The 19,115-nt window shown below is 45.9% G+C and overlaps 1 protein-coding gene across 1 annotated transcript in view; it reads right to left on the bottom strand.

Moving 5' to 3' along the window:
* Positions 1-19,115, bottom strand: part of LOC138577245 (fibrillin-2-like) — a 454,244-nt gene that overhangs the window by 341,880 nt on the left and 93,249 nt on the right. Inside the window, exon 4 of the mRNA XM_069649613.1 lies at positions 2,767-2,865. Within this exon, the coding sequence (XP_069505714.1) occupies positions 2,767-2,865 (99 nt within the window). The remainder of the gene's footprint in view (positions 1-2,766; positions 2,866-19,115) is intronic.

The following is a 19,115-nucleotide window of genomic DNA, read 5'->3' as shown; positions in this document are numbered from 1 at the left end:
GGCACAGTCAGGCCTGCAGAGGATGGAACTCGTTAAAGGTTTTCCTTCATAGACATTAAACAGTGCGTATCCGTCTGCTCTTGATCTGCACATCAAATAGTTCCCTTCACGGATTCACAATGAAAGAGAGAAAAGCATTTCTCTGAGTATTTAAGTATCCAGCCTGCGGGTTTGTAAAGCCTGCCAGATGTCCGTCTTCGGCAGTGTTGTTGAAAGATTCTCTCTGTGGTTTGCACCGCAGGCCATGTCTTCCAAGGGACATCTCATTTGACTTTGGATGCCTAGCGGCCAACACTATTTCCTTTCCCTGAGTGAAGTGGCGCCCTGCATTGTGCATGATCATTTTTCATTGAAATGATGAGTAAGTCGGTGCAGCTGGGCTGACGAAACGCCGCTACTCGAGGAACTGCTCTGTGGTCGAGAGCACTTGGTGGCAGGGTATTCATCAGCATGCTAAGCGCTGCGTGTATTCCCATCCAACACTTGTTTCGTTTTCTCAATGGCCAGTGGTAGATCCTACGCTCCCGCGTAGGATCTCAAGCTGCATTTCTCACACAGGGATCTGCATCGATTGTGCCAGAGAGGGCAGAGGTTCAATATGCATTTCAATAAAGCGGTCCAACAATGCTGTACAGCAGGTTCCTGTCCAGAGAATTCACAAAGGTTTGTGCCAGACCGCTAACTTGAGTCAAGGGTGGTTTGCATTTGGTTGGTCCATTTTTAGGTATGGCTAGCTAGATCTTTAGCTCTCCGCCAGTGTTCTTGGAACAGTATCTAGTGTGGCTTTGGTGTCAATCAGCAGATTTGGGTTGTTTTACCAAAGTAGAAACATTCGCAGCAGAATTGACCGTAGTTGATTTCACCGCAAATCACTTTATAGTATGGCCAAACAACCCACATTTGGCTGCCGACCAAACCCCACCTACTTACCTTTTTGCTGACCGCTGCCGCTTCTCCTGTACCCACCCCCCCCCTGCAACGTCAGTTCCGACCTTCTCGTGCCGGCCGGATCTGACAGCACAGGATCCCTTTTTCTTTTTTTTCTTTTATTTTTTATTTTTGGGTCCCCCTCTGTAAACCATAATACCAAAAATAGGGAGCGGGGGACATCCCTGCAACCCCTGCTCTCATCATGTTAGGTATTTTTGGGCTTCGATATTTTGTACATGCCGAATTCGGCCAAATGGTCCAGACGGCCATTTTTTTCAAGCAATTTGGAGTGTTTCCTCATGTGGTGTAAAAAGAATGCAACTTGGGGAAAGCTGCTGTAGTGTTGCCATTACGTAGAAGCCAGTGGAGCTGTGTAACTTGTGGCGAGTTGTCAAAGGTTGCTGTTCAGAGCTTCACATGTATCCATGCTACTTTGCAATTCTGATTGACAATTCTGCAGCGTGTTTAAAGAAAATAATAATAAGTGGGTGTGTTCACCAGCTCTGTGATAATGTTTCTATTCTATTCGTTGTGAGTTTTCTCCTTCTGTGTGGCAACTTTGAGCTGTGACGTACAACAAAGCATTATTGAACCACCAAATCCATTCATTCCCCTCCCACCTCATCATACGGTTATCCAGGCTGGGCTGCAATACTTCAAAGTGAGCTCTTCACTCTGTGTCTGCATGCTGCCTCCATGTTCCGCTGACTCTTCGACTTTCCTCTTGCCACCCATCTATCCCATACCCTTCTCTTCACCATTAGAAAATGGGCTGATTCTATGGTCAGAGGAGGTGGACTAAATTGTAACGTCCCTTGGCCATTTTCTGTCACTCTTGACCTCACCTTCAAACGACGATTAAAGGCTGACTCCCAAAATGTTGCTTTTCTCTTCATTACTTAAGTGAATTGTCTTGATGTTCATAACACCCATACATCATCTGATTTGTGTTTCTGTCTGTGATTTTTAAGTTGAATAAAGATAACATATGTGTATCTATTTCTGCCCCAGCCTTGCTTACAGTAATCTCCGGGCCTTTGATGCTGTAGTGCATAAGAGAAAAATTAAAATATCAGCTCGAAAGAGAAATGGTTCTGTCAGGTCAGGTGGCATTTCCCTGTGGGGCAGGACACAATATACCAACAACTTACTCTCATCCAATGAACAATCCAGGTATGTTCTCTTTGACAGCCGCACACACAAGAATCCCTGCAATATCAATCGCCCTGTGTTAAGAAAGGAGCGTTGCTCCTCTGTCGTCCAAAAGGACAAGCCGTAGTTATTGCCCCACCCAGACATTCAACTCACACCTGATGATGCCTAACTAGTTCCGAGATGACGAGCCCTGGGCAGTTCTCTCACTCCTACATACCCAGTAATATGAGACTCTGCAAAGGTGAAACTTGGTAGCAAACATTTCTCTCATTCTGCAGAGCAAGTGGTAGAATGCGGCAAGATCTTTCAGACCATGGTGCCAAACCGCCTCTCCGACACTGTCATACCACGGATCTCATCAAAACATTCACTCTTCATAGAGATCCATTTTTTATCAAAAGGAGTTTATAAGCCACCATTTAAAATTGAGGAAAAAATATGATACATAAAAAGTGAATTGTATATTCTGAGAATAATCAAATGATAAACTATCATTGAACAATTTTGCATGTTAATTTCAGATTTGTTTTATGGGAGAAAGAAAGAATGAAAAAAAGATGAGGGAGAAGATCAACCAAAGGAAGCATGGAGGAGAAGAACAGAGAAAGTGAAGCCCTGTTAATGTTATGATTGATCAAGAAAGATCAATGGGAGCCGTCGAGATTCCCAGAAGACTCTTACCTCCACCAGATCCGCAGGTTGGGGATTGCTGTCCATTTGAACACGTGCACATGTTTGGTCGGGAACAGAATCCATCCCCACAGGAGTTTCGGCAAATTGCTGTGGAAAGAAGGCAGACACAAGGGATTAGCAAGAGCCCCTTCCTCAAGCAGATCAGTGCTCGCTGGGTAACATTAAGTAGAGCAGGGATTGGCAGAAGCGCAAGTCAAAGAATTACCTACATTTTGGATAAGGAGTCCTTGCATTGTTTTGCCATAATATGCCAACTTTCCACCCAGGAAAGGGAGGATAGCTCAGGGGCAACGTGCTCGCCCTGCAAGCAAGACGACACGGAGCACAACAGGTTCGATCCCCGGGTCCGCGCTTAGAAACCTTTGGGTATTAAGCGCGTTATAAATATCTTATCATCATCTTCTCCCTTCCCAATAGAGTATGGACAGGGCTTCCCCAAACATCTCATCATCATCCCTTGTTGCTGGGATGTTTGGAAATAAATAATGTGTCTCCGTTCGAACCTCTGTTTGTTGGGATGGCGATAAATGAACAACAACTGATGGTTTGTCTTACTTAGATATGCAGCAATCACATTTCCACAGCACTTGGAAACTAAATATGCTAGCAAGGATGCTATAAAACCATGCAGATGTTAATCGTGTGGAATGAGAATTGCTTTTAGAGTACATGCTTATAGACGGCTTCTGAAACAATAGCACCCCCTCTGCCTCGTCCGTTCCAGTCGACGTCTCTCAAAGACTGGGTCTCAGCCTCCTCCGCTACAGACAATACACCACCTATCTTGGTAAGCTAATTTCTTCCTTTCACTTTTCCTACAATCCTTTTGCTGACAATGCAAACATCAATGGCTGCCTCTCTGCCATTTTACATTGGATGGCACTTCAATGCCTGAAGCTCCACTCTTTTAAGACAGAAGTCATATTCTTCTGTTTTCCAATGCCTAGACCCACTTCTTCCATGTCATGCTTCTCTTCCATCTGACCTCTTTACTCTATACCCTAAGGATCCCAATTTGTGTCTACATTTTCATAGAAACCTCAAACTTCAGTTCATTACATCTACTGCAATGTATGCAGGTCTTAACTTCCTTGAAATAAGCATAATTGACTCTGTTGGCCCTATCACACCACTAAGACCCTGATATACAGCCTAATGCTAAGCAGATTGGGCTACTCAGACTCTTGATCTGCCTCCATTCCCCCGTCACCTCTTAACAAAGTCATGCACGTTGCCGCCCACACTCTCTCTTTAACCGTGTATGAATCTCCCCAACCTCTGCTCCCTACTACCATGTGGGGAGGATCCTCTTGTAGAAAAGCTCCCACTTTAAATGATTTATTCTTATCTTTAGGTCTCTTCGGGGCTTGCCCCAAACTATCTAGCTGATTACATCTCCCGCAACTCTCCCCCTGCACTAAATGCACTCAGACCTTCCTTACTTTCATGTCCCCTTGTCCACACTGCACTGCCTCCAACTGCCCTTACTTCAGACTTCTGGCTCACTCACTGATACTTCTAACCCTCTAAACCTAAATGTATCTCTACACGTTTAGTGCTCAGAATCATCTAAATCTATCCCTCCAGGCCATTAAATGTGCTAAAGAGTGTACATGTGCGCCACTCCTCCCTCCCCCTCCCCCTGTACCTTTAGAGTCCAAAACCAAACCTATAACTGCAGCCAGTTTTGATCTTCTTTATTTATTTTGTATACAGTTCAAATGTCCTACTGCAGCCAATTGTTATTTAACCTATATCAGTCTGTAGCATCCTCTCGCGTATCCTCTGCTTCTAGCCTATCTTCATCATTCCACTAATGTTATGAAGCCAGCCGTGGAAGTGCTCTTCCCACAGTGTGACCTTTCACAAAGTGCTTCTACCTGAAGCACAATGTTCTTCAAATTAATGTAAAGACAGCTCCATTTGAGAGCAGGAGAGCGGGGTGCATGGAGATGGATATTATCTTGTGACTGATATACAAAAAAGTATCAATGTCTATTTGCCATGAAGTACCAGCTAAATTATATAACTCTGTTACTCTCTGCTGATGACTTTGCCTACTCCTTCTCCATTAAGATCACCAAAATACCAGACACCTTGTCCACTTATCTATCCCTCCCAACACCTCCTCCCATCTTCCCCACACTCTCCTCTCTTTCTCGCTTCTCTCTCTGCTCCCCCCACGAAACATCTTTCCATCCTTCATTCTGCCCCTACTGCACTCCAGTTGGCACCTTTGCATCACAAATTGGTAAGAACAAATGCCCAGCACCTCTGCCTACCTCTCCATTTTAATTAACCTATCTCTCTCCACTGGTATCTTCCCATCTGGTTACAAACAGCCACAGCCATACCTCTGCCAACTCCTCCCCCCAACATCCCCTCACTCTGCACCCATATCTCTCTCCAACTGCATAGTCAATTATCTCGAGGTACATTCACTAGTTGACCCCCTTAAATCTTGATACAGGTCCAAACACTCCAGCAAGTCTGCACTCATCCACATTGCCAAGTGCCTTACTACTGCCCACCACTCTCTGCACTCCTCCATTCTTATTTGTGTCGACTGTTCAACTGTCTTTCACACTGTGGATGATCCCTCCCTCCTTCAAACTCTTTCCCTCCTTGGCTTCAAAGACACCATATTTGACTGGGTGTCCTCCTACCTCTCTGGCCGCGTCTTGTCCGTTTTATGGGACCCCAGCACCTCCTCTGCAAAACTCTTTACAATGGGTGTTCTTCAAAGATCTGTCCTGGGCCCACCCTTCTTCACCCTATATGCCTTCTCCCCAATGGCAAACTCATGTCCTCCTTTGGCTTTAACTGTCACCTCTTAGCTGTCGATTCTCAAACATTTTTCTCTTTCCCCTCCTTCATCGCGGTAATCGTACGCATGAACAACTTCATAACCTGCATCTGCCCTTTGCTGGGTCTATGCTGTTTCTTGCTAAACTCTTTACAGGTGAAAGTGTTCTTTGTCCCTTCCTCCAATGCTAATGCCACTCTCCCCTCTCCCATCTCGTTCTCCCCTGACCTCCTCAGCTCCTCATCCATGGCTCGCACCATTGGACAGCAACCTGAAGCTTCACCAGTTTATCAGAGCCACTGTAGCCAGAACCAAACTCCTAAACATTTGAAAATTCGGCCCCATCTAAAGCACCATTCAACTAAAGCTCTTTTCTCCACTCTCGTACTCAGCAACACTATACAACTGCTCTAGCCTACTTCCTGGTCTATCACTCTTCTCTTTTGCTCCCTTTAACAAAGTCCTCAACTTTGTGACACATACCCATTTTAACCTACCTGATCCTCCCCACCTCTACCTACTATCACCAAGCTGTTTGGCTCCCCATGCAAAATCACTCGCTCTTTAAATTCCTGCCATTCGTCGATAAATCCACCCATGGTCTTGCCACCACTTCCTCACTGAGTACATCTCATTGTACTCTCCCTTTTGAACTCCCCGCTCCTCTACTCTTCACTACCTATCAGTCACCCATCCCTCTTCTGTATCCTCCCTCTTTTGCTCCTCTTTCCTATTATCCCCACTTTGTTGGAAAGCTTTTCCCCGCTAGCTCTTCAAAACGAGGCTCAAACTCCACCCACTAGTAATGGAAGGAGCCCCATTCTCTTTTCTCTTCCATGCTCTCCCATGTAAATATGTAAATACTGGCACCAGGTTTGCAATGTTAAAAATGTTGTAATATCCTCCATTCCCTGTCCCTGGCTTATGTTCCTATTCTTACCCGTTCACTGCATGGTGTTTGTCATTCAATCCAACATCTATGTTATGTTATGTAAAGGCACCTTGCCATACAAATGACTCTACTCTCTGGTATTGCCTATTTCGTAAGTAATTTCTGTTGAAAATGACACCCTTTTCGTAAGCAAATTAAAATACTCTCCTGTCACACTCCTGTGGATGAGACCAACACAAAGCCCTCTGGTCGGTTGTTACTGGGTGCAGCACTGACAAAGTGAATTGACAAGTCTATACATTGGTGCATTTGCAACTGTGCACTTACACTAAGTTTGCACATTTTTCAGGGAAATACCAAAACAAATGTAAAAATGTGTCAGGGGTAAAAAATATAACAAAAAACATGCAAACTCAAATTTGTGAATGCACTATGATATGATATGATATGATATGGCATTTATAACCCGCCTGTAAACAAGTGTTTCTAGGCACTGATGAAAATGATAAAGTTGTAAATGCACAGAAGTAAAGGCATGAAACTCCCTACATCTAGGAAGAAGGCGAAGGGGCCATCTGGCTAAGATGCAAAGACCAGGCAAAAGGGGAGGCTCAGTTAAATTCCCTGAAATTGCTTAACCTGCAAGATCTGTCACATATCTAGAGATGGACATGGGGAGCACAGGAGCAGCGTTATGTGTGAGGGTGAGGGAGGCTGGGTTAAGTTTACCACATTGGGGCTCATTTTCGGCCCGACGTAGCGCAAGCAAAAGGCGTAAAAGCCTTGCATAAAGGCTTGCATTTGCTATGCCCTGTTTTCATTCATTTGTATGGAAGAGACGAGGGGCACAACGCAACTTGTATTCCCCCGCCACTCTTCCTCTCCACCATACAAATGCCACAGCAGTTGTGCCGGCATGAATTTTCATGCCTGCCGGTGCAAATGCTGGGGATCCCTATGGAGCCCGCTGGCTTTATGCTCCAGCTTAAAGCATGCATATCAGGGCCGTCACGAGGGGGGTCCAGGGTGGTCAAACTTGCGGGGGGCCTCGCTGCCCCCTCTCTTAAGTGGAAGGCAGCACAGTCTCCTATGGCCTTTATTCACAGGGGGGACTGTGCTGCCCCTGCAATTATTTTGCTGTTTGTTGCGAAGCCGTTTGGCTCCGCAACAAACATCAAAATAATGGAAGACAGCAGGGCTCAGAAGTAGTCTCTGCCGCCTCCCGTCATTCAGCTGAAAACGTGGACATGCTGAATGACAAGAGAGGACTCCTCTCCTGTCAGTCAGTGTGTTCACGTTGCTCAGCGTGACCACACTGACTGACAGGAGAGGACTCCTCTCCTGTCAGTCAGTGTGTACGCGTTTCTCAGTGTGACCATGCTGACTGATGGGAGAGGAGTTCTCTCTTGTCAGTCAGTGTGTTCACGTGTTGCTCAGCATGACCACACTGACTGACAGGAGAGGAGTTCTCTCTTGTTAATCAGTGTGTCCATGTTGTTAGTGTGATCACGCTAACTGATGGGAGAGGAGTTCTCTCTTGTCAGTCAGTGTGTTCAAGTTGCTCAGCATGACCACACTGACTGATGGGAGAGAAGTTCTCTCTTGTTCTCTCTTGTCAGTCAGTGTGTTCGTGTTGTCAGCGTTATCACGCTGACTGACAGGAGAGGAGTTCTCTCTTGTCAGTCAGTGTGTTCACGTTGTCAGTATGAAAACGCTAACTGATGGGAGAGGAGTTCTCTCTTTCAGTCAGTGTGTTCACGTTGCTCAGCGTGACCACGCTGACTGATGGGAGAGGAGTTCTCTCTTGTTCTCTCTTGTCAGTCAGTGTATTCATGTTGTCAGCGTGATCATGCTGACTGACAGGAGAGGAGTTCTCTCTTGTCAGTCAGTGTGTTCACATTGCTCAGCATGACCACACTGACTGACAGGAGAGGAGTTCCCTCTTGTTAATCAGTGTGTTCATGTTGTCAGTGTGATCACGCTGACTGACAGGAGAGGAGTTCTCTCTTGTCAGTCAGTGTGGTCACGTTGTCAGTGTGATCACGCTAACTGATGGGAGAGGAGTTCTCTCTTGTCAGTCAGTGTGTTCATGTTGCTCAGCATGACCACGCTGAGTGACAGGAGAGGAGTTCTCTCTTGTCAGTCAGTGTGTTCACGTTGCTCAGAGTGATCACGCTGACTGACAGGAGAGGAGTTCTCTCTTGTCAGTCAGTGTGTTCACGTTTTCAGTGTGATCACGCTAACTGATGGAAGAGGAGTTCTCTCTTGTCAGTGTGTTCAGGTTGTTCAGCATGACCATGCTGACTGATGGGAGAGGAGTTGTCTCTTGTCAGTCAGTGGGTTCACGTTGCTCAGCGTGACCACGCTGACTGATGGGAGAGGAGTTCTCTTTTGTCAGTCAGTGTGGTCTCGTTGCTCAGCATGACCATGCTGACTGACAGGATCTTGTCAGTCAGTGTGTTCATGTTGTCAGCGTGATCACGCTGACTGATGGGAGAGGAGTTCTCTCTTGTCAGTCAGTGTGTTCACGTTGCTCAGCATGACCACGCTGATTGATAGGAGAGGACTCCTCTCTTGTCAGCCAGTGTGTTCATGTTGTCAGCGTCATCACGCTGACTGATGGGAGAGGAGTTCTCTCTTGTCAGGCAGCATGTCTACGTGTCGGCTGCGTGGATACTTTTTAATGGTGCATGGAGGTAAGGTAAGTGTTTTTTTATTTTAAATTAAAAGTGTATATGTTTATTTAAATTAAATTAGTATGTATATGTGTATGTATGAATGCATGCGTGCATGTTGGTGTTTGTGTCAATGCTGTGTTTGGTTTTATGTATACATGCATGTATGGAGTTGTGTAACTGGTGGATGAATGCATGGGTGAAAGTGTTTTTTGTGATTGTGTGTTCAGCACCACCACTAAATGTAGTCACCCTGGGGGCCACTTCATTAAGGGGTGGGTTTATGGCATCAGAGGTGCATCTAGGCTAAAATGTCAGGGGGGAAAGGGGACTAACACTTCAAATGTTGGGAGAGGCGCTAATGTCAGAGGCTGTGAGGAAGGGGCAAACTTCTTTGTGTGGGGGCACCTAACATCTTTCCACATTTCGAATGAGACTATTCTGGTGAAGCTTCAATATTACAAGCATCTACCTCTTGCCTTCATTTCTGAAACATCACACTGAAGGACTTCTGTGAGAATGAGATGTCTCATGTCACACTTCCCTTCTAATCACTCCATAGCATGCAAGTGCTAACCCCACATCACGATTTCAATTACCTAAAAATGTATGGATATGAATGCAGGTGCTACCAGTGAAATGACTTCTCATGGCCATGCTAAACCCTATGGCAATTCTCACCCAGTTCCTGCCCTCCCCACCCAAAACACCTCCTCACGGGAACTCTTTGAGCTAGCTTTAAACATGCCTTGCCATCAAACGTTGCCCTCAATATGCCTGCAAGCGTTACCTCAAAGGAGTCTTCTGAGAGTTCATGACTTCATTGGAGTTGTAAACACGTAACTAGTGTAATAAAAATGTCTTAATCAGGTCTGCCTTTGGCCACTCAATTTAAAAACACCCTGCATGTCTTTCGCTGAAGTTCTTTTAAAAATAAGCATTGGCAAAGCCAACAGTTTTGGCTTGTGTATAAGTATTATGCATTTACCATGCACTGCTATTAGCTGCGCAGGTACTCAAACCATTTTGCACTGGCACTATCAATGGCCAGCTAATACCAATACAGAAGTGCCTTTCCCATGCCTACACGAATGCCCAAGCTGCTAGCATTGCCAGTGCTCTTTTTTGCTTTACCCCTGATGTACAGGACTATGCATCAATGTTAAAGCAAACATACTACTTGGCTAAATTGGCCCACATTGAATGTAGGCCAATCTAACCAGTAATAACACTTATGGTACACAGTCAGCCTGGATATACTTTCTGTGACATGGCATTTTTACTAGCTGGGAGTCTGTACATGGTAATAATGGCATATATTGATGCAGCCTGCATCGACATAATTAGAACAACCAGCATGAATATATTTTTATACTAACATATCTCGCGTGGAAAGGCGGCATGAAATGTATTGGAAAATGTTCCTATGCACAATTTGTGATTTATAACTATTGTATATTTCCATGTGCTTCCATACAAAACCAATTGCAAACTGTATGGATTTCTACCCAATTTTTCAAAGAAAGTGCTGTAAAATACATACTTTTAACCCAATGTTTCAAACATTTTCTTGGGAGTGAGAACCCCCTCAAGCAACCCTTGTTTGGTATGGGCTCCCTCACTGTGCTTTGTTGATCCTGCCTAATTGGCACAAACATTTAAGCCTCTTAAGTTCAGAAATGTACCAGCCTCCACTGTACATCATTTGTCACTGTGTATGATGTGTGTTTTAATGCGCACTCAGGGGCAGGGTGCTCCTTTATGATATGATATGGCATTTATAACATGGCTGTACACACGTTTTTCTAGGCGCGACAAGGCAAGGAGAGAGAAACAAAAGAGTAGGACAAAACACAGATCTTACTAGGTCTTATTTCATTCAGATCGCGCAAGAGCAGGGAAGGGGGAGGGGAGACGTGCGGAGGGTGGGGTAGGATGCAGAGGTGCAGTAACAAAGGAGAAACAAGAGTGCAGCCAACGGGTGGCAAGTGTGGGTACTCATAAGTGCACCCAATGGGTGGAGAGTAAGAGCAAGAGCGGGGACTGTAGGTTTACAGGTACAGACCACAAGTGCAGGGGAGCCAAGAGGCAGTGCGGGATTGCAACAGGACAGGCAGGGACCTCGGCCCGAATTCAGAGCTTCACGAAGTGACCAGTGCATGGATCAGGCAGGTGATCTGCAAGGGAGAGCAAGAGAGAAGGCAGAAGCAAAGAGACTGGTCTTGAGGTGCTTCCGGAACCGGAGATGGTTCTCCTCAAGTTTCAGCGAGGCAGGGAGGCTGTTTCCAGAGGGAGGCCCCAGCCGAAGACAGATCTGCCCTCAACTCTTTGCTTGGAAAAGTGACTGACTCTCAGAGAATTGGAGGTGGCGCAGTGGAGAGCTCATGCCATCTTATATATATTTATTCATATGATAAAAAAGTTAGTCTGGCATGAACCTTTCTTCAGTAGAGAAATCTAACTTTGCTGTAGTTGATTTGGAGTTGTAGTAATAAACCATTTTTGGGATCCTGCACACAAACTCAAGGGTAGATTTCGCAAATCTCCTCTATGTGGATGTGCCGCCGCACCGAGTGCAAAAAATTGAAAGGGGGCCTCACCAAATGTTTTGCCCTGGGCCTCACCACATCTTCTGACAGCCCTGATGCAGATACCGTAGGGATCCATTGTACATGCTATGGAGTGCACGGTGGACAGTGTGCACAATTAAACGCTGACTACTATGCTCGCATGACAGGCAGCATTTACATTTACCATTAAACATTAAATGCTGCCTAGCATGGTAGGCAGCGTTTAATTTTAATTGTAGACACTGCCTGCATTTGTACGGCGGAGTGGAAATGTGCAGTATGCCACCTTTTACCCGGCACACTTGCACACTGCCGTGCAAATGACCAACATTTGGTTTGGCAGCGGGCATCTACAAATAATGGCTCCCTTCAGTGAAATTATTCTTCAGAGTAAACTTACCTCCAATGTTTAGTGGGGAAGAAAACGGCACACACATTTTTCTCACTCTCTTCATGGTGGACACAGCGTGCAAATACTGTTTAAAGGCAGAGGTGTTTCAGGCAAGACTTTAAAAATGTAGATATTTGGTAAATTAGACTGTGCATTATCCTTCAGGCCGAGTGTTGCTAATCTGGTTTACCAGATTTCACTTGTGCCATATTTCTGCAACCAGATTTCACAAATTGGGCTCATGCAGTGTTCGCACCCCTACTTTCATGGACCCAAATGTATCAGGCAGAATGTGTAAATCGAAAAAATAAATATTTGAGTATTAAAAAAAACAAAAAAAAACATGTGCAGATATGTTTCTCCGTGTAATGGCTAAGAGAAGTTGGACACAGGCAGCCAGAACCTTGTGTTCGGCGCATTTTAAGATATGTTTTCAGCTCAAGGCACACTTTACATACAGTGAGAACCGACGTGTAGGAGTGAGGGAGGGCCGGGGTGGGGTGGAATGAGTAATGCTTGTACAAGGGCTGGGTTGTAACTTAAAGAGGTGCTCCTTTGTGCCCCCCTCACGGGGTCCCATGTCAGAGTCTTGACATCTGCGGCGCCCCCTTCATTACCTCAGCCGCCACACGCCCCCGCCTGGATCATGTTGCCCCAGACCCCTGCCTCCTCTGTCTGCAAATCCCTGTCTTCAGATGTCTGCACCTGTGTAAGCAGGAATTGCTGTTTTTTTTTCCCTTTTCTTTTTAAGCGCAGCGAGCGAAGCCCATCTCAACTGGCTATCGGAAAAACCTTTGCCTTATATGGAGATCAAGGCGAAGGAGCCCATCTGGCACGTTTTACAGTTCTGGGGAAAGGCGGCAGGCTTCCCTGGGTGCCGCTGACCCCAGAGGCCGCAGTGCGCAGCGGTTCAGCTGGGTCTCTGATGTCACTGCGTTCAGCGTCTGGACCTGCAGCGCGGGTCACAGAGGTCTCCACATGTAGAGAGGGCCATCATTTTCAGTACGGTCTTTTTCGTAACGAATGAAGTGTTTGCGCTGGCTCCATTATAGAAATAAGCACAGCTCATGCCCCTGACATGCCAAAGTTCACTATCACTCGATTTGCTTCCTTCCTCTCTCTCAGGTCAACGTTCTGAGATCTGCTGCTGCACTGTGGGAGCAACATCGAACCCGTGGCCAGCCACCCATCCCATCTCCTGCCGCCCGGAACCCCTTCCAATGCCATGACTGCCCTGTTGCCCTTTCCCTGTCATCGCAGCCTTTCCTGCCATGCCATCCCTTCCCCTCGTTGTCCCCGTCCAGACTTCTCGTTCCATTTCTGCATCACAGCCTTTTCCATCACCTCACCCCTCTTCTGCCATTCAGGGTCACCTAGTGCTGCCATCCCACCCTTGTATGTTCCACCAATTCGACACTCTCTTGAAATGTTCTCTATCCTCACGTCAACAAAATGTTTCCGCTTCGGCGCCATTTTCCCCTCTGGACCAACCATCTCCACCTTCTTATCCGCCATCCCATCATCGGCCTACTTCATAGCCATATCACTGTCACCGTGCCCTCTAAATCCTGCCCCACTCTCCCATCGCCTCTCTCACCTCTGTTACCCATCCTGACCATATTCCCATATTGTAATGACGGCACAGCTGAAATGTATTACGAGACCATATCTAGTCTAGTGGAGTTCCTGCTTCTGGAACAATTGTATACCATCCCTTTGTTATGTTATTTTAAGTTAATAGGGTTTAATACTACACAACATCGCTGCCATGGTACTTTAAGAGGGCCACCGCGTGCCTGTGGAATGGCGCTGTGCCCTAGGCAGGGGTATACAGATGTTAGTGTGGCCATGGTGTTTCTGGCCCAGGTCTGGTGGTGTGTGCACATTTCTTTACCCTCCCTTTCCCCAGTGAGGGGGGATCCCCCTCCCCTTCCTGCAGACCAGCTGCAAGCAGAGGGGCACTAGGCAACCTGCGACAATAAAACAGTTCTTAAATCTTAACCCTACCTGTAACAGGAGGTGGATTACGCCCCCTCCAATTTCCTTCCCTTCTTCTATAAACCCCCCAGATACACAACAGATACCAGAGTGGATTTTTATAACCCCAATGAGGACCACTTTTTATATTCGACATATACATATTTAAAAAACCTTTAACCAATGGAACATTTCCTTCCCTTTCTCTTTTCTATCTGAGCGTGACTCATCCCTGGTGGCCAGGGGCCCCAGATCTTCAGTGGTCCGCCGATTGGCACGGAGCTGGCTGGACTCAGCAGCAGCCTTCCTACTGCTCCCATGCTATTCCTGCCTGGAGGTGTTGATTTTCAGGATCCGCCCGGTCTGGTCCCTGGTTCGTCCACCGGGGGGGGGGGGTCGCTATGCCTGGTCACAGGCCACGCTGCTGATGTGGCTTGGGACTGTGCGGCCTTGAACTTTTCCTGGGCCACCACACACAAGTGAGCTCCGGATATTCAGTCTTCTGAGCCCACCCGGCATGGCCCCTGGATGGGCCGACATGGGGAGAGGCCCCTTGGGTGGCCTGGCTCCACCGGGAAGGCAGTCCAGGGTACCAGGTTTAGCTGGGCCAACCCTGGCATATGCTGTCCATCTTTCACAACTTGTTTTTACCCCGGGCCGCTTGGAACCAAAGCCCCCAGGGAGAGCCCTACACACCTCCTTCTCTTTCTCTCTCTCCTCAGATGATCATGACACTATCTTTTCTGTCAATCTTCTCTCCACTGCCCAGTCCACTCCTCAGGGTAGGGGAAATCTGTACATTGTACCTTAAGATTCAATTCAGCCCCGGCGTGGGGCTGGATGATTTAGTCACTGAAACACAAATCAAGTAAAATACGTTTACCCCCACCCTGGTGCCTGAGTCTATTTCCCATCAGGGACAAGCAATGCAGCTCATCCAGCCGGGCTCTAATATGGCAGTGGTCTACATTAGTCACATGAAGGAAAGAAAATGAACGAGGGGAAGATAAAAGGATGGAGCATAGATGCTCAAAGGAAAGGAAGGGGGGAGGTTGCAGCAGTGAAGAAATGTGTGATAGTGTGGGTGCATGGCAGTCCTCTTAGGAGATAAAAAAACCCCAAGGGGGGAAAAAAGTTCACATGGAAGAGTACTATATTAATTTGAGTACCCAATAATGGAAATAGAGGCGAAGAAACAACAATAAAATAGATGAATTAATTTTAATATAAAATACTTGTCAAATCTAATGCCTTAAAACACTAGCACTTTTTTGCATTTAGCACTTTATTCCATTGTTAACAATTTGGCACTTAGCACTTGGTTGCATTTGGCACTTTTTTCTATTGTCAACCATTCATTTTTTCTATAGCATCTCCACTATTCGAATGAAATTTGAAAATGAGACAGTGATGCTTTACCTTGAGTAATACGAGGTTATGAATTGTGGTAATCAAATTGCGATTGAATGTTTTAAGGCATTAGATTTGACAAGTATTTTATATTAAAATTAATTCATCTATTTTATTGTTGTTTTGATGTTTGTATATTATGCAATTTTATAATGGTAATAAACTAAAAAAGAAAATGTGAATTTATCATGATTGGGCTCCCTTCACTTCTTCGCCTCTATTTCCATTATTGGGTACTCAAATTAATATAGTACTCTTCCATGTGAACTTTTTTCCCCCCTTGGGGTTTTTTTTGTGTTACATTGTTGTTCCCCAGTTCCATGGTTCAGGGGTTACCCATCCGTTGTGATGTAGTCCTCTTAGGAGAACCTTTCTTCTGGAAAAGAGAGGAGAACATGTGTTTAAGTTTTGAGATAATTTAGTTGCGTTTGCAAGGCAGATTAGGTGAACTGTAAGTACACAATGTAATGTTGGATGCGCGGGGGGGACTGGAGAGTGTGATTGGAGAGTCCTGGAAGTTTTGGGGCTTATTTGCTAGGGGATCTCTGTATGTTATATGATATGATGAGATATTTTATTTATATTGCGCGCATACACAAGTGTTTCAGAGCGCGACCAGAGAAAGGGAGGGGAACAGGGGAGAACAAAAACAACAATCTTACTAGGCCTAGTGACATTGAGAACGCGCAAGTGCATGGGAGTGCATGTTAGCGGTTGTTTGACTTTTGTTTCTCTCAGCCGTGCTTAATCCAAAGCCTGACTCAGAGTTTGGTTCTGTGTTTTATGTGGTGTGCCTCAAGAGTGCTTATGACTACTAAGGCAGGGACACCTAAGGTTGACTTCAGTCTGCCCAAAACCAGTTCTCACTGGCATATCCAGATGCCTATCTGGGACAGCAAAGGATTCCTAAATTTGAGTTAGAGCCCTTCCTGTATGCATGGGTGTGCTTGGAGGTAGTGGTGTCCATTGGCTGACCACCCCTCAGTGTGAATTATCCTTTGTGCGTGTTGGGGTGCTGTGTTCACTCGCTGCGTTTCATGGTGGATCAAAGCAGAACCCCTTGCCTTCTAACCTTGTCAACAGCTGGATCTCTGACTTTGCGAGGCCTGCTGCTCAAGGATGGACCATAGCTCTGCAGCAGCATCCTTTTTCACTGTGAATAATCTGACGGCAAAGCTCTGCCTCTCCAGGATGACCATGAGGAGCCTGCACCAGTGTTCCTTTATCCTCATCCACTGAGCACAATTGGATCACAGCTTCTGCTTGAAGGCCTCATCTCCCCATTGCACCGCATTGTGACTCCATCGTGACCAAACGTGCCTTCCCAGACCATCTTCTATGGCTGCCTCCTCTCAGGTGTGGCCTGCCAAGTAAATTATGAACAATCACTCTCTGCTGGGGTCTCCTCTTCATGACAGCAGCCTCAGAAGCTGAATCCTGTGCCTGAGCATGATGTGAGAACCCTGTAGAATCTAAAATCATCAACTCGCCTGTCCACCTCTCTGCACCTCACATTGAAATCACTGTATCCAGAATGATCACTCTTCCCAAGGGTCTCTCCTGCCCTAGTGGCTCATGGATGGATCCCTTGGTGGTTGCTGAACAATATGCAAAAGACTACATCTGGAAACCACTGACCGCCTGATGCAGAACTGCTTCTTCGGCCCCAGGGTATTGCTCTCCTGATCCTTGGGCTCTTGTGGAAGTTCTCTTCAGTGTTTCTTCACCCCGGAATCCATTTTTGGAGTCTTTTGAGAGCTTCCCGCCAATGCAATTCCAGGAATGGCTGCTGGGGGCACTTTAGATCTAAGCTAACTCTTTCTGGCCAAAGACTGCCCCGATTCACACATCTGGTTTCGCTTTGTCTCTACTTGAACTTGTCAGCTTAGATGTGAAAGTCTGTACATACTCGCTTCTGCGTGGGACTCTCTATTCACTCTAAAGAATGCTTACTAAAAACTGTTTCTACTTGCCTGATACATTGTGCGTCTTTTGTTTTGCAAAGTTACATACCTGTGAGTGACTTGCTTTTCTTATTGCCATTTCATAGACAAACGTATTTTTATAAAAATGTAATGTATGGACTAACTTGCATTGGGTTTTAATGAAAAGTGTGTAGTGTACCAATGAACCACCGTACTCCAGCTCCTGAGGCTGCCCTGTCACAGCTACCACTTGGAGAGCCTGAGGAAATTGAGGAGTCACTAGCAGTACCAGAGTCAGGAAGATACACCTGAAGAGCCTGACCACAGGGCCTTAAGGAGGCTCTCGCTAACAGGCCAGGTGGGACTTGCTTAAGGAATAGTGGGCTACGGCAGAACGGAAATGGGTAGTGAAAGGGAGGGCAGGGAAAGGGATAACAGCATAGAGTCCATCTGTAGTGAAGAGGGATAACCACAGCATTAGTATTAAACTGGAGATGTGCCTTCTGATTGGCGAGCGTGCCACCCAGCCGTGGACCCATAACCCGTAAGCACAGTCTGAACGTTCTGCTAGAACATGGCGTGATCACATTGCAATGCTCCGTGGCTTGACGCCGCACCCTCTTCTGTCGTAGTCCTTAAGTCATGATTTAATTGTGATATTTCCTGGATATGTCCTCATACTTCCTCAACGGAGAGCTTCTGCATGGAATGATGTGAAGCGACTAGAGCACTGCACCAATACTTTGATGTCTCCAGATGGAAACGAGTTTAAACACTTACAAAGATCCCTGTTCTATCCATGTGTATTTAACACATAGGGGAACTTTTTTACTTGGTGCCTCAGATTGTGCCACTAAAGGAAGGATATTCGGACCTCAATTTAAAAGAATTAACATGAGTCAAAGCACCAAAAAGGCGAGAGTTAGCCATTTCTCAAAAAGAACACTATCCCTAATTCTGGATGCGCATTGCAACAGAGCTCTTAATCCTACCACCATAAAACCATAAGCGGCAGCAACAGAATCAACTTTCCTTTCGTCCCCTAAATCCTGCAGACATCCCTTTAGATGCACTAGGCATAGGCTGTATAAAAGCAGAGTGTTATTTCTATCATTATCTGGGAGAGCAGGGGAGCGAGGCAGCATTAAGCAGCCCATATAATATTGACAATTTATTTGGGGCGCAACACACATTGAATTATCTCTTGTGGATCATAATAGCTGTTGTAATTAGCCTAACCAATAGTAGACATTTTATGATGGACTCCAGAAGGGGTGAGTCGGCCTCAGCAGTGATCAAACATGAGCCTTGTAGGTTACTCACAGCTCTCTGAGCCGGTTCACAGCCAAATTAAGTATCGTACCAGTTTCCTGGAATATCTCACCCCAAGATAAAAGATAAGTACATTAATTGTAGTATTTGCACAGGAATGCAGACAGGAAGAGAAGTTACATGCTTAATTTGTGTCCATGGGAGGTTAATTCTCAGAACTAAAATTCTCAGAGTGTGCCAAGGATTTATTGTGCATTTCAAGTGTGCTTGCTTATTAAAGGCAACATTTAATCCTGTCCCCTGAAAATACCCACTATTTCAGTAATTGAATACTAGCCATTTCCATAATTATATCCTTGAAATGTGTATGTGGTAGTCCAGAGACTTTGGTACAGCGTAGGTCAGATGTTGAAAACATG

The sequence above is a fragment of the Ambystoma mexicanum genome, chromosome 1p (assembly GCF_040938575.1).
Source record: "Ambystoma mexicanum isolate Mex_15411 chromosome 1p, UKY_AmexF1_1, whole genome shotgun sequence".
Taxonomy (NCBI): domain Eukaryota; kingdom Metazoa; phylum Chordata; class Amphibia; order Caudata; family Ambystomatidae; genus Ambystoma; species Ambystoma mexicanum.
This window is presented reverse-complemented; position numbering and strand designations above follow the sequence as displayed.